General features: G+C 34.4%; 1 protein-coding gene across 4 annotated transcripts in view; it reads right to left on the bottom strand.

Moving 5' to 3' along the window:
- CNOT6L (CCR4-NOT transcription complex subunit 6 like) overlaps positions 1–16,167 on the bottom strand; it is a 95,442-nt gene that overhangs the window by 5,907 nt on the left and 73,368 nt on the right. For all 4 annotated transcript variants that reach the window (XM_081059690.1, XM_081059692.1, XM_081059691.1 and 1 more), the window contains 3 exons: positions 11,520–11,671; positions 5,559–5,786; positions 3,217–3,419 (listed from right to left, as the gene is read on the bottom strand). In XM_081059690.1, coding sequence (XP_080915816.1) covers positions 3,217–3,419; positions 5,559–5,786; positions 11,520–11,671 — 583 coding nt within the window. The remainder of the gene's footprint in view (positions 1–3,216; positions 3,420–5,558; positions 5,787–11,519; positions 11,672–16,167) is intronic.

The raw sequence follows: 16,167 nt of genomic DNA on the forward strand, positions 1-16,167 counted from the left end.
AATGAAATAGGATACTAAAAACAAACAAAAGAAACCAAAAACAACTTTTAATGAAAAAAATTATATTAATAGCATGAAATTTTGGAAACAATTACTTTAGAGTTTGCTGTTTTTGAGGTGATCAAGACCAAAATAACAAAACAATTCATCTTTTGATGGAGAGGGCCCTATTCAACATTAGATACCCTAAACTTACTTTACCACAAATTAAGGAACCCACTTGAATACCAGGGAGGACTTTCTGCCATTAATACTCCAAGTCCAAATAGAAATGATATTAGTACAAGGTATTAGACCTTCATTTTGTTTAATGCCTACTTCTGCAGTGATATTTTAGGAAGAGGGTTAATAAGTCTCAGGGTGGTTTTACTTTCATTTATGAGACTACCCTTTGCTTCAAGCATTAAAATAAAATACAAACAAAATATTCTTAATTACTTATGTTGAATAAAACCTTCTATATCCTATCACTTTATGAGGGTGTCATTATGTACATTAGCTGGTAGAGTCAGAATCCTTTGCAAACACAGGCCCCAAGAAAAATGTTAAACACTCCAGAAAGTAAGTTGTATTTAACTGGAAGCATCACTTGTAACTATGTCTTGGTTTGAAACATCAGAGTAAAAGCTCTTACCAAAACACTTACAAGGTCATGTCTGTGAACCCACCCAAATATTTAGATATATACATGTATACATTATATCATATTCACAAAGGTTATAGACTAATGATTCTTAACCTTTTTTGATTCAAATTGTTTCTTTTTAAAAAAGATTATAATGTAGGAAAACAGTCTATATGAGTAAAGACTATATTAAATCTACAGAACTGTATTTTAGAAAAATGTAAAAATAATGAAAATAGTTTGAGCTAGCATTATGCTAAACTTTGTTTTATAAAAAAATTGAAAATTTTTACTATAAGAAAATTTTTACTATGAGAAAATTATATACTATAAATTTCATAATTAACAAAGATTTACTACTAAGGTCTACATTAAATAAGTCTGAGTTCTAAATGCCACTTTTCTACATTTCTAAGTTATTCAAGGATCAAGAAAGTAAACAAAAGCTGAGCCAAGAAAGCAAAACGTAACACTCCATTGATGCAATAGCAAGATACTGCATCTGGATCTGTATTTAACGTTCATCACTTGCCATTTTTATATTTAATGTTACCTATCCTTTTTTACTGATTTCTTTTAATACTCATACAGCACTAATTACTTAAAATGCTTTGTATAAAATTGAAAGGTTCATTGTCTATTACGTGGACAAAAAGCGTAATTCTGTCTAGTCAGGTATACCTTTAGTTTGTTCTCTAGTCATCCTTCCTTCTCATCCCATTCCACCTTCTCATCCCATCCATCTATCCAGACAGCCAGCATATTTACCTCATTCCTATGCATGCCTCATTCCCAGATTTATAGCTCTGTCCTTCTTTCCCATCCTATCCTACATATCCAAACATCAAACACTCTGAGCCATGCACTTTTCGCTCTTTACCTGTACTTCGGACAATGTAAATGGTTCGATAAGATTTTTGATTCAGTTATTCACACGTGTAAGATCTTCTCAAGAAACATTAACAAACAATTTTAAAACTAAATATGATTGAGGAAGATGGCTTAGAGTAATATCCCAAATTTTGTTTCTCCAATTTTTACTTTATGGATAAGGAAAAAGTAATCTTTATAAAAGCCTAGATGAGGTAGAAATGATTTGGTCTTTTTACCTACATACATACCAAAACAACAATACAAATTGTAGAATTATTGAACACTTATTTTGGGGAACTTTTATTAGTTTCCTGGGATTATGCTGGTAGAAATGTATCAACTCTGATGTGTATGTGTGTAGTATACATCACTACAGTCATAAGGATAGGAATTGATGATAAACTATGTATCATTAAATTTAGAGGTTTTCCTTTAAGCTTACACAAGAGCAATGGTGTGCTAGGGTCAGCTAGTACCTGCTTTCTTAGCACTTGATCCTAGCTCATGTTCAATGGTATTATGTTGGGAGCTTGAAATCTACTACAGTGGGAGTACTTACACCACAAAAATCAGCAAACACTACAAATTGGGGCTTCTTTTTCCAGAAAGACGGCTATTAAATATTTAGCAGCACATCACTGTATATGAGTGATTTGAACAAAGTCAACTATTGCTGGATAGTATTATCTACTCTAGTAGCAAAAATACTAAAATTAGAATCAACTTCTAAGCGACTTTTTCCCCCACTTCATAATTACAAAAGCTGACTAACAACACCAGCAAATGAACTTCCTTTCTTCTTCCTACAATTTCTTGGAAAGAGGCTAATAAGCACTAAAAATGGAAAAAGGTTTTTGGAGACGTACAAGAGCCCGTTTCATTAATTTCCTTTGGTATTTTATTAAATTCCTTCTAGAATTCTTACACCAAACCCCTTTCTAACATCTGTGTTTTCTCAGGACAGTGTAGTATTTTAGTAGAGATGCCTAAAAAGCCAGAAAATCAAACAGAGGTACAATAGAGAAGAGCTACAGGCAGATAGAGTGATCAGAAAATTAGCAAAAGGGTTTAATGACAGAAAACCACTACAATCAATTTTTCTAAAGAACAACTGGTCTTGTACAATGGTTAATCTAAGTTTTTTTCTTACTTTGCAAAAATATCTTTCTTTTCCTTTTATTAAGCTGGAGTGTTCCACCACCTGGGGATATTTTATATGACTATGTGGATAAAACAGATCCTAAGTACAACTCTCTCTAACGCCATTTCCCAAAGAAAACTGGCAAACTTAAATAAGGTATCAATAGAAAGAACTAAGAAAATTTTGAGAGAATACTATATAAATTAAGAGTTTAGCTATTATCAGGTTGCTTATTTTTTGGATCCTTCTTGAAAGTTAAGGATAGTATGGACAGGTGAAGATGAACTATACTAGTAAATATAAAGTGTTCTGAACAGTGCCTAGCACAAAGTAAGCATTGTGGACATTTTTGCTATTATCAATATTATTTGAAATTTGAACAAAAAGAATTCTTAAGTCAACAATAACAATCACAAAACCTTACAGACCTCCTTGCATTTAGGAGCATACTTAGCCAAGGCATTCTGAGAATCTAAAAATTCCTGAAGATTATGCAATTAAGCATAAATAATGTATCTTTCTTGTCACATGTTTATATTTGAAATAATTTCTACAGCAGCATAGAGCTATTACTCACTTTGAAATCAAAGGTGTAATTGGTGTAAGGCATCAAGTTATTTTCATAGGCGCTCTTTAGTTGGAAGCCATGTGTGATTCTCCCTTCTGAGCTTCCGTTCTTTCCATTGCAGCTGAAGTTCATAAGACACTCATTGTACCTAAGCTCCTTGAAGTCTTTATGGTTGTCAGCTACTCCTCCATTGCTTAAATATTCCACAACACCTAACAAAATAAAGAAGGAAGAAACACCACCATTTAGACCTTACACACGACTTCCTGGTCAAAAACCAGTTGCCAGTTGAATGCATCAGGTTCAAAGTGTGTTTAGTAGGTTAAGTCATATGAAACTGCCTTTTTGTTGTTAAAAAAAAACAAACCAGGATCAGCAATTTCACATGGCTCAATCAAATTGAGGGGTATTTGCCTATTTCAGAGCAAAGTATTAGGATGACCCAGATATATCCTCATTTTCTAAATGGTTCTTCAAGATAAAGATGACTTCCAGGGCCGAGGGTGGCATTCACCAGGAAGGTCTTGACCCTAAATGTTTTTGGAATATTATTCCAACCACTATCTCTTCAGCATTTCATCCTTCTATGCAGTCAATCAACAACTTTGGGAATATGTAAAATATAGCATACGTAATAAAAAATAATTTACAACAAAAATAGATTTTACATTTTCAACATTTCAACATCTAGTTTGCCCTATGCAACATCATCATTTTGAGCTACAGAGAGTTTTTTCAGTCTGACAGTATAAAAGACAATGTATGCTAGAGGTATATCACTTTCAAAAATTTTAGATGTATCTAAAAGCTGAAGAGAGTAGAAACATTTAAAAAAGGACACTGCTTTCACTGAATAAGTAAACATGAAAAAAAATCACAATCCTTCTAATGATGATGATTAGTGAACAGTTAATCATCTCTATTTGTGATCAGAAATGAGAGCAATATATAATGAATAAGTGATGAGCACATTATCTAAATTGTGAACAGCTGAAAAGGAGCTATTATTTACGTATTAGTTACTGTATGCGAGGCACTGTTCTAAGTGCTCTACACACTTAAACATCACAAACAACTTTATGAGGTGGATAAAATGATCAGCCACTTAGTATACAGTGAGAAACTTAGTTGTAGATTACATAGCTCGTGAATGGTAGAACCAGGACCCAAACCTGACAGTCTGCCTCCAGAATCAGCTCACCAAGCCATGCTGCCAAACGACAGCTCACTGGCTTAAGCAAATCAAATGAGATGGGGGAAACCTGTACTTGAAAGCAATTCAGCCCAAAAGAAGGATAAGGAAAGAAGAAGGTGTTAAGTAAGGTGGCAATGGGGCTAAAACCAAACATTTGTGAAAGGATGATTTCAGCATTTATTTCCTAAGTAGAAAAAGTAAAGATGTTTTCTAGATTTGTGACTTTTATGAATAGTCCAATTGTGGGCTTTTGGGTTATTTTATATTCATTGCTGAGTTATTATTTTTAATAATTTAGAATAGCTTATTTAAAATAGACAAAATTTAGAACATGTTTTGGTAATAGCAAAACAGTAATACTTGAATGTTTTCCATCTGAAATTTAATATCTAAACTGCAGAATTGATTTTTTTACAGAGATCTGTAAGTTAGGACATGAAGTAGTTTAGTAAAGCTCAAGAATAAATACGAAATCCTAAAAGAATTATGATCATGTTTCTGCACCTAGTATTAGTATTCAAATATCATTTAATGAATTCATTTCAAAGCTGTCAATGTTATTAAACTAGATAGAGCTACCTGTGCTGAATATTTTCTGGTTGCTTCTTCAGATCACCTGTCTCCACTGCACTCGGTGGCACAGGAGGCTGCCCTGTACTGTATCAACTGCAAAGCCCTCCATTCCCCTCACCCCCACAGCTTTTAGTCAGGTTTGGGCAACGAGCAGCACTGGCAGGAGAGCAGAAGACAGCAGCAGAGTGAGGCAAGGACATGTATTCCACTGGCTCCCGCTGGTGGTTTGCCAGGAATTGACCACACTACTTAATTCAAAGCCATCTCTCCGATTACGTTGGCCTCTCCTTATAACTACTTTTTCCAGTTTCTGGTTACAGCTCCCCACCACTTTCCTCTCAGGTGCAGTGGGTCCCTAACTCCCCTAGTGGCAGAATACTGCATCACTCAATGTTTTGTGTCCCTTATACCTGCATACACCTCTGGAAATAGCTTCAATTACCCTATGTCCCATCCCTGGGATTCTTACTGATACACTTAGTAGTTTAGAAGAGAAATTCTACTCAAAATTTAGGAGCTAGCTGGCTTTTCAACTAGAATTAAAAGCACACCTGAAAGCAATGAGAATGATGTTATAAAATACCTGAATCTGGCAATGAGTTAAGATCTGCACATAGCACCAGCGGGATGGAATTAGGGTCTGCGGTTGGGCTGCCGGGCCTACTAGAGGCTTTCTCCAGAATGTTTTTAACCTCTGAGACAAACATCATGGTCTGGATGAGTTTCACATCAGAATACTCCGGGTCCCAATGCATGTGAGCATTTGCCACTATAAGCAGCTGTTTGTCTGCAGCATGAATAGGCTTCATACCTAAATTTAAACATTAGAAACAGGAGGATAAGGTTATGCTTTATGTTTCAAAAAAGCAGTATCTTAAGGTTTTCTCCCCAAACCCATAGCCACTTCTTCACTCTTTTCCATTAACTTACATCTTCCCCTTTATCTCATAAAGTAGTTCTGAGACGCTAAAGTGCTGATTCCAGTAATCTCAACATAGGAACTACTCCTTTAGAGGGTCGACACACTGCAGCCCATGGACTAAATCTGGCCCACCACCTGTTTTTGTAGAGCCTGCATGAGCTAGGGCTGGTTTTATAAGGGGGTCTACAAAATATTTTTTAGACTGCAACAGAGACCACATGTAGCTCATGGGGCCTAAAATACTACCTGGCCCTCTACAGGAAGTTTGTTGACTCCTGCTCTATATGCTGAAGTTAGAAATTATACCATGATATAATCAATATTTGATTATAATACCTTGATTTGCTGGGTTCTTAGTGTAAACAAGCACTTTAAATATCTCTGTCATTTAAACTTTAAATTCTTCCTACTGCCCAGTACTCATTTACCTTGCACTTTCTGAGCACATCAGTGATAGGTCAGTAGTAAAAGGCAGTAACATTATATTAACCTATACAAAATAAAATGAGGAAATGAATTTCCTACCAAGACAATTTCATACCATACACCCAAATAAGGTAACTTAAGAAATGAGAATTAGGCAGAAATCGGTTGCATTTTTATACACCCATCACAAATGATCAGAAAGAGAAATTAAGAAAACAACCCTATTTATAACTATATCTATATCTATATTAGGTGGGCGCAAATGTAATTGCAGTTTTTGCAATTATTTTTATCCTTTTAAACCGCAATTCCTTTTGCACCAACCTAATACTTAGGAATGAATTTAACGAAGGATGTAAAAGACCTGTACTCACAAAATCATAAGACATTAAACAGAGAAACCAAAGAAGATACAAATCAATTCGAAACATACACCATGTTCATGGATAGGAAGAATTAACGGAGTTAAAATGTCCATACTACCCAAAGCAATACATACATTCAATACAATCCCTCTCAAAATACCAATGACATTTTTCACAGAACTAGAACATAATAATACTAAAATGTATATGGAATCCCAAACAGCCACGGCAATTCTGAGAATGTAGAACAAAGCTGAAGTTATCAAGCTGTTATCAAATTATACTACAAGGCCATAGTAATCAAACAGCATGGTACTGGCATAAAAACAGAGACAGAAATCAATGGAACAGAATAAAGGGCCCAGAAATAAACCCGTGCCTATATGGTCATTTAATCTATGACAAAAGAAGCAAGAATTTACACTGGGGCAAAGACACTCTATTCAATCAATGGTGCTGGGAAAACTGGACAGATACATGCAAAAAATGAAACTGGATCTCCTCCTTATGCTATATACAAGAATAAACTCAAAATCGATTAAAGACTTAAATGTAAGACCTGAAATCATAAAACTCCTAGAAGAAAATATAGAAAGTAAACTCTCAAACATTACCCTTAGTAATATTTTTAATGATATATCTCCTCGGAAAAGAAAAACAAAAGAAAAAATGAACAAATGGGACTACACCAAACTAAAAAGTTTTTGCACAGCAAAGGAAACCATCAACAAAACAAAAAAACCTACTGAATGGGAGAAGATATTTGCCAATGATACATCTGATAAGCAGTTAATATCCTACATTTATTAAAAATTCATAAACTCAATACCAGAAAAACAAACAATCCAATTAAAAAATGGTGAGAGGACCTAAACAGACACTTCTCCAAAGAGGACATATAGATGCCAATAAACATATGAAAAGGTGGTCAATGTCACTAATGATTAGAGAAATGAAAATAAAAACCACATGAGATACCACCTCACACCTGTCAGAATGGCTATCATCAATAAATCAACAAACAACAAGTGTTGGTGAGGATGTGACGAAAAGGAAATCCTCACTGTTGGTGGGACTGCAAATTGGTGCAGCCACTATGGAAAACAGTATGGAGATTCCTCAAAAAATTAAAAATAGAACTACTTTATGACCCAGCAATGCCACTCCTGGGTATTTATTTATCCAAAGAAATCCAAAACACTAATTCAAAAAAACATATGCACCCTTGTTTACTGCAGTACTATTCACAATAGTCAACACATGGAAACCCATCAAAAATGCCCATCAATACACGATTGAATAAAGAAACCGTGGTACATTTATATAACGGAGTATTACTCTGCCATAAAAAAGAATGAATTGTTACTATTTGCAATGACATGGATGGACCTACAGGATATTATGCTAAGTGAAGTAAGTCAGACTGAGAAAGACAAATAACATATGATCTCGCTTGTATGTGGAATCTAAAGAACAGAATAAATGAACAAACAAAACAGAAACAGACTCATAGATACAGAGAACAATCTGATGGTTGCTAGATGGGAGGGGGGTTGAGGTGATGGGTGAAAAAGGTAAAGGGATTAGGAAGTACAAATTGGTAGTCACAAAATAGTCACAGGGATGTGAAATACAGTATAGGGAATATAACCAATAATGTAAAAACTATGTATGGTGTCAGATGGGTACTAGACTTATTGAAGGGATCATTTTATAAATTATATAAATGCCTAACCACTGCGCTGTACACCTGAAACTAATATAAAATACTGAATGTCGACTATAGTTAAAAAATATATGTGAATATATATATATTATCACAAAACGTAAAGTACAGTATAGGGAATATAGTCAATGGTACTGTAATAGCTATGTATGGTATTTTGTATGGTACTTGTTGGGATCATCACTTTGTGAGGTTTGTAAATGTCTAATCATTATGTTGTTTTGTACATCTGAAATTAAAAAAAAAAATAAGCAACACACATATGCACAAGGAGGTATGTACAAGAAAGTTCAGTAGGCATGGTTTCTAATAGGGGGGAAAATGACAGCAAGTATCCGTAGGGGGCTGGCTACGTAATCTGTAGTGTGTACTAAAATATAATGCAGCCTTTAAAGAGAACAGCAGAGACAGATCTCTAAGACACACTGTTGGGTGAAAAAAGCAAGTTGCAGAAAGATATCCATAGAGTATGACAGATCACTTACATAGAAAACTAACACTTATAAAAGTATACTACATATATGTATTTTATGGGGACATATGCATGGATGTAAAAGCACTGAAAAAGCTCAAAGCAATAACAGTTGTTTGCCTCTCAGAAAGTGAAATGGGGACCAGTATTAAAGTCCCCATTAGTTAAAGTTAAAAGCATTAACTTTTCAGTGATGTTTATATTTTCTTACAAGGAGAAGACATTTATCACTTCTGTAGTTTAAAATTAGTTTTTAAAAACTCCTTCAAGAGAAAAATGGTAACTTTACAGTGGTGAAACCTGGTAACCACGTGATCAAGATTAACATCCTCAGTGATAAGTCACATTGATAGCATCTACCCGATATGACGTGGCAAGAAGGGCACTTCCCCTCTGAGGTGCTCTTCCCCCAAACCTCTAACTCCAGTATAATCATCAGACAAATTCGAATTAGGGAATGTTCTACAGGATGCCCAGCCAGTACTCCCAAAGACTATGAAGGTCATGATAAACACGGAAAGACTGAGAAAATGGCTCAGACCTGAGGAAACTGGGGAGACATGATGATTAAGTGCAATGTGGTACCGTGGATAGGACCATGGAGCACAAAGAGGACATTAATGGAAAAACCAGTGAATTCTAAATGAAGTCCAGTTTAGTTAACAGTAATGTACCAACGTTGGTATTTTAGGTGTGACAAATGTACGTTTTAATATGTTAATAACAGGAGAAACTGGGTAAAAGAATACCTGGGAACTCTTTGTACTATCTATGCAACTTTTCTGTAAATCTAAAAATACTCTAAAATAAAACATTTAAAAAAAGAAAGAAATGAGAATTAGGGAATAGCGTGCTCTCAAAGTCTGGACACTTGGGTTTTATACTTGGCTTTATTACTAATTATTCTATGTGATCTTAAGCCAGTTACTTTTTCGTGCTCAGGTTCATCTAGACAATGAAGATATTCAACTAGAAAATCTCTAAGGTTCTTTTTTTCCCTAAAATTCTGTTTTTTTGATTTTTTTCAAAATAAATATTAACATAGTACTTTCAAAATGGCAGACAGGGAAATACATTTAGAATTGTGAAAATTGAACTTATTTAACATGTAAGGCATAAAGTTTAAAATGCATGGTATGATGCCATTTAAATAAAACTATATACACATGTTCTATGATAGTAATGTATAGAGAAATAAACAACATACTCCTACAGAGTATGAATAAGAGGCCCTCTCACCTTTAATTTATATACTTTAGTACTGATGGAATATTAGTGAACATACAAAATTAATTTTTCTATTGAAATTTCTATAGAAATGTCTCTTAAATTTTTATATTGAAAAAAATAAGCTCTGCAGAAAAAGACCTAATTTTCTATGTCTACTATTTGGTAAAATTTCCATCCATCTTACTAAGCTATTTTTTTTAAATATGGTAATTAAACAAGTAACTGAAGTATCTTTTATATGTAACAGAAATAGTCATTTTTAAAGTAATTTAATCATAAGATTAAAAACCCTCAGCCAAAATTCTCTAAGGTCTCTTCTTTTCCTAGCAGTTTTATTGTGTCACTTTTGGCTACAGATTAAATAAATGTTCACTGTATTAAATATTAAAAACTTGCCCCTTCAAAAGGGCCATAAGCATCTTCTATAATATTAAATTCTTCTTCTAGGAGTACAAGAGAGACATAGTTCAAAATATGAAAGTGTCTACTGTATAATTTATAATTACTCTTCTGAAAAATTAAAAGGAGTAAAACTCCAAAAGAAATACAATTTTCACATTACCAGAAAAAAGGTACCAAACTTTTGAGACTGGAAAGGATATAAAAGAGGGTAGAAATGGAGAGACTAAAACAGAAAAAAATTTAAAATCTTCCTATCAAAGATTGGTTGTCTTTGATGATGGATAAATGGTGAAAAAAGGCTTGCAAAATATGCATGGTCTGAATAATTCATATAAATGCTCATGGCAAAAATCTTTTCTGCTACAGCTAGTAAGTACGGGAGAAAAAAATAAAAATAAAAGTCCTGTTATGGCCTTACACCTTCTTCTTGTTCTTGCCTAAAATATAGTTAATGAAATGCTCAAAGGCAGCTTGTAAAAAGAGGGGCAAAAGGTCTAGATATGCAAAGTATATACGTTTCTGACTAAAGAAAGCTATAAAAAAAATCTAAAATGCAAAAGAGAAGTAGCAGGTAGAGCAAAGATCTGCTCCTACCCTGACAATGACTGAGATATAACAAAGAAATTAGGGAAAACGTGTCAAGTGCTTAACTTTAAAGACAAAAACTTTCACTCTCTACAAGTTAAAAATATGGCTAAGAGAACCAACTCATAATTTCCAACTTCAGTCTAAAACATTTCCTGTTTCAAATAATCTTTTGGAATTAATGGCATATTAAAGACTTTCCTTTTTACAGATTACCTGGTAAGTAATATCCCAAGAAATATATGATACTCTACATAATTAGTGCTATTTTCCTGCCCACCTCCCTTAACTTTCCACAAAAGACAAGAAAATAACTGTGCAAAAAGTAACAGCAAGATTCTCTGCACTTAAATTTGAGATAGGAAAACTTGGGATGGTGTTTATTTTCAGTTAAGAACATTTTAAACTGCACTCACCTGCTCCAAATAGTTCTTTGTGGACCTCTAATACCACAGCAACACCAATATTATCTTTCGTCATCACTCGGTTCAGCATAGCTTCGGATCCATCTGAATTAGCCATTGCCACTTGGTTAAATTCCACTGTATGCTTCTGCACCAATGTAAATCTAAAAGGTACAATGCATTATTATTATATTAGGTACATGTATATCATGCTAAAAGGCATTAAACAAAGGGAGCACAAGATACAGACACTACTCAGTCTCTCTAGTCATTTTCTAGCTGCAAGGGGCCACGTGATACAGTTGAAATGTAAGAAGTCTGATTACCGTAAAAACTTTCTTGAAAGCACCACCTAGTAAAAATGGCATATATGTCCCTTTGCCCTTTTACAACTTTGTCCATGTAGTGAGAAGCAGGAAGGCAAAAGCCAACCCATTATGGATGTGGAAGCTGCTGAACCAGTTCTGGAATGCTATTTCTGGACCTCTTGCGTGAGAAAATTTCCCTTCTCTCATTTCTACTGTTGGGATTTTCTGGTATTTAAAAGTGAACACAACCTTAATTGAATCTGCAAGTTAATGAGAAAGAGCAAAATAAAATCTACCCTGTTTGCAATTTTATTCTTACCACATCAAGAGATTTGTCAAGAAAATGCAGGGACACGCCCTTACCTCAGCTAAGGAGAAGCCAATTTTTCCAACTGGCATTTACTAGAAAGCTGGAATTGGATGTATGTACATGTTTAGAGAAACGGATTCTGTAAGATGAAGAATGGCTCTTTCTGTGATTCTAGCTCCTGAACTAATAGTTTTTCTTTCTTTAGTGCCAAACTAAGTATTGTAGAGTTGCAGAATTTAATAGAATTCAGTCTACCACTGACATTTAATATAATAGCAGTCTGACTTTGGTCAAGCCATTTAATCTCATTCAGCCTACTTTTATTAAGTTTGTGAAATATTTATAAATGACCTAAACCTACTAAATACAGAGGGTGCCAAAAAAATGTATACACATTTTAAGAAAGGAAAAAAGTTTATTAAAATTGTAATGCTCAATATATACTGATAACAAAAGATGAATACAAGTCATGTGTATACTTTTTTTGGCACTCCTGGTATACTATCTACTTTTCACTAGATGTTAAGTGGAGAGAAGACATCTTTTCTTATAACAGCTGCACCCATCACCCCAACCTTCCTCCTAGCTTTGAAACAGAAGCATGAATACATCCCTGCAAAAATATTGACTAAAATCTTACAGGGCACTGTGGTAGGTGAGACAATATATTCTCCCTGCTCTAATTCTGAATGTCTCAGATGCACGCTGAGAAAAATAAAAGTTGGCTCAAGTAACTATTTCTAACCCAGAGTAATTAAAGGGAGTATCATTTCCACCTTCTACTCTAAAGAAATGACTTTTAAACTGAAACAGGAAGGATGAGGAGTTACCAGGGTGAAGAATGGGATTAAGAACATTCCAGACATAGGAAGAAGTGAAAGGCCCTGAGGCACCAAACAGATTTGTATGTTTACAGGTCAGAAAAAAGTGAAAGAGCATGAAATGATACTGGAGATGAGAGGAAGAGGAATGACAAGGTTCTAAGAAAAAACGTACTATTTGATTTATATATTTTAAGATCACTCCAGCTACTTTGTGGAGAATGGATTATAGGAGCTAGAGTGGTAATTGTGAGACCAATTAGAAAGTTTTTGAGGTTGTTTGGAGGACAGTTGATGGTGGCTTAGACTAAGGCAAGAGAAGTAAGCAGATTCAAAATATGTTTTATTGGTAGAACTGACAAACCTCCATGTCAGACTTATTCAAATATCTTCAAGTCGAATACCTTTTTCAAATAATTTTTGGTAATATTACCATATATAAAACAGATCAAAGCAGCATTATGCTTGAATAAATCAATCACTAAAAACAATGGATTGGTTTTGATGAATATAAAAATTTGAAATCAGAAAGTAGAGATGATAATTATAGTCTTATATCAGACTCAGTATCCAATTTTTTAATGCATTTTGTTTTGGTTATATGGCATTAATAAAAATCCTGATTCACATAGACACACAGATACAAGTGATAATTAACTAGTCTTGTACTCAGAAAAAGCAAGCAAGCAGGCAAAAACTTGATTCAGAGGTCTGCATTAAAACAAGTCTACTAAGCAGTACATTAGGGAAATGTTATTGATTTCCAAAATGTTAAAATTTGGTATTTGAAAATTTGAGTGAACACGTTATTTTTAAGTTACAGTTCAACTATTTGCATTTAATTTTTGAAATACTTTATAATTACAGAACTCAGGGTGGCGGGATGGCTCAGTTGATTAGAGTGCGAGCTCTGAACAACAGGGTTACCGGTTCGATTCCCACATGGGAGCTGCACCCTCCACAACTAGATTGAACACAACGAGCTGCCAGTGAGCCCCCTGGAGGGGTGGCCAGATGGCTTAGGTGGTTAGAATGCGAGCTCTCAACAACAAAGTTGCGGGTTCAATTCCCGCATGCGATAGTGGGCTGTGCCCCCTGCAACTAAAGACTGAAAATGGTGACTGGACTTGGAGCTCAGCTGCACCCGCCACAACTAGATGGAAGGACAACGACTTGGAGCTGATGGGCCCTGGAGAAACACACTGTTCCCCAATATTCCCCAATTTAAAAAAAAAAGAGTTCTAAAAATAAATAAATAAATAAATAAAACAGAACTCTTAGGCTTATTTATAGGAATCCAGGGTTCTGTAGGAAAGTCTGAAAATCCTGCTTAATATTATAGTAATATTTTTAGTATTGGAATCTTTTACTTCTACCAAAGTCCGGCCATTATTTGGGGTGAGGGGTGGGTATGTAATTATTAGAAACAATCTTCCTTAAGTAAAATTTGTTTTCCTGTGTCTTTCTTCCATTAAACTTAGATCTAGATCTTTTCTTTAAAGGAGTATAGAATGAATCTAATTTCTCTTCCACTTGACACTACAGTTGACCCCTGAACAACATGGAGGTTAGGGGCACTGATCCCCAGCAGTTGAAAATCCATGTATAACTTTTGACTTCCACAAAATTTCAGACGTCTCTCAGTATCCACAGGGAATTGGTTCCAGGACCCACATGGTTACCAACATCCATGGATGCTAAAGTCCCTTATGTAAAATAGTGCAGAACAGTGAATACAGTAGGCCTTCTGCATCCACAGATTCCCCCAACCACAGATCAAAAATACTATTTGAATACTGTTGAAAATACTGGTTGAACCCACGGATGCAAAACCCAGGGATACAAAGGACATACTGTACATTTATTGAAAAAACATCCATGTATAAGTGGACGCGTGCAGTTCAAACTCCTGTTGTCCGGGGGTCAACTGTACTTTAAATATACCTCCCAAGTATTTTCTAGGAAAACAAAAAAAAAAGGTCAGTTCCTTATATGATATAATATGGTGTAAGACAATTCTTCATTTGAACATCTCAAGTTTTCCCAAAGGTGCAGTACCTAGAACTGGGCATAAATGAACTATTTCCCTCTTCATTTTAGACTGTATTTTTGTTAATAAAGACTTAAACTGCATGTTGGGGGCAGTCATATTAATAATAAATCAGTAAGAATTAACATATGTAAAACTTTTTGGCTTTTTTCGCTCTTAAGCCAGGTCTCTTCCGTCCTGCATTAGCAGATGCTTAAAAACAAATGAGTGGGAAAAATGATTTTATTAAGCTATATATGTTTATTATAGATAGTTGGAATAAGGAAAAATATAAAGAAAATTTAAAGTCACTGGCAACCCAACATTCTCATTTAACAAGCCAATAATTTTATTCTACCGAACTTTTCTCCATGCATACGCACACAAAACTTTTTTATACAATTAGGATAATACTCTATAAATTTATATTTTGGTTATTAATAAACATTCTATCAGGGACCTTTTCATATAAAATTAAATATTCTTCAAAATCAATTTTTATAATTGTATTACAGTTCACTATACAGATTTACCATAATTTATTTAACTGTTCTGTGTTGGGCATTTAAGTTACTTCTGATTTGAGCTATTATAATTAATGCCACTATGAACATTTTTGCATATAAATATTTTTCTCTACTCTCAAATGATTTTATTCCTCCCTCTGCCTTTTCCTTTAACAATCTAAGAGCAGCAGACTTTATTTCTGTTGAGTATCATTTCATAAGCTTCTCATTAGTTCATCCATTCAGATATTAAGAGCACTGTGAAACTTCATTCTATTTTTCCAAAAGATTAAATATCCTTGCCAGCTTTTTGGCTTTTATAAATCTTATGTGTATAATCTGTCTTCTTTGAAATAATAAAAATTCTCAATAAGACAGAACAAATATTAAAAATAATAAAAGCTGCCCATTACTGAGAATCTACTTTGTATCAAGACCTGTGATAGGTACTTCATACATACTAGTCCTAAAATTTGCAAAACCTTTTGCAAAAGATGGACATGGAGATATGTTGCTCAGATTCCTCATCAATCCTTAAGGAATTGCTCCAGTTGAAAAGTGCTGCCTCATCCAAGGTCAGGTACTTCTGAGAGTGGCCCACATCCAATTATAAAAAGCATCTCAAAAGCAAAAGAAAAAGGTCTGGGGATTTTGGTCCCCCTAGGTTGACTCTCACAGGCCATTTC

The sequence above is a fragment of the Rhinolophus hipposideros genome (assembly GCF_964194185.1).
Source record: "Rhinolophus hipposideros genome assembly, chromosome: 1".
NCBI classification, from domain to species: Eukaryota; Metazoa; Chordata; class Mammalia; order Chiroptera; family Rhinolophidae; genus Rhinolophus; species Rhinolophus hipposideros.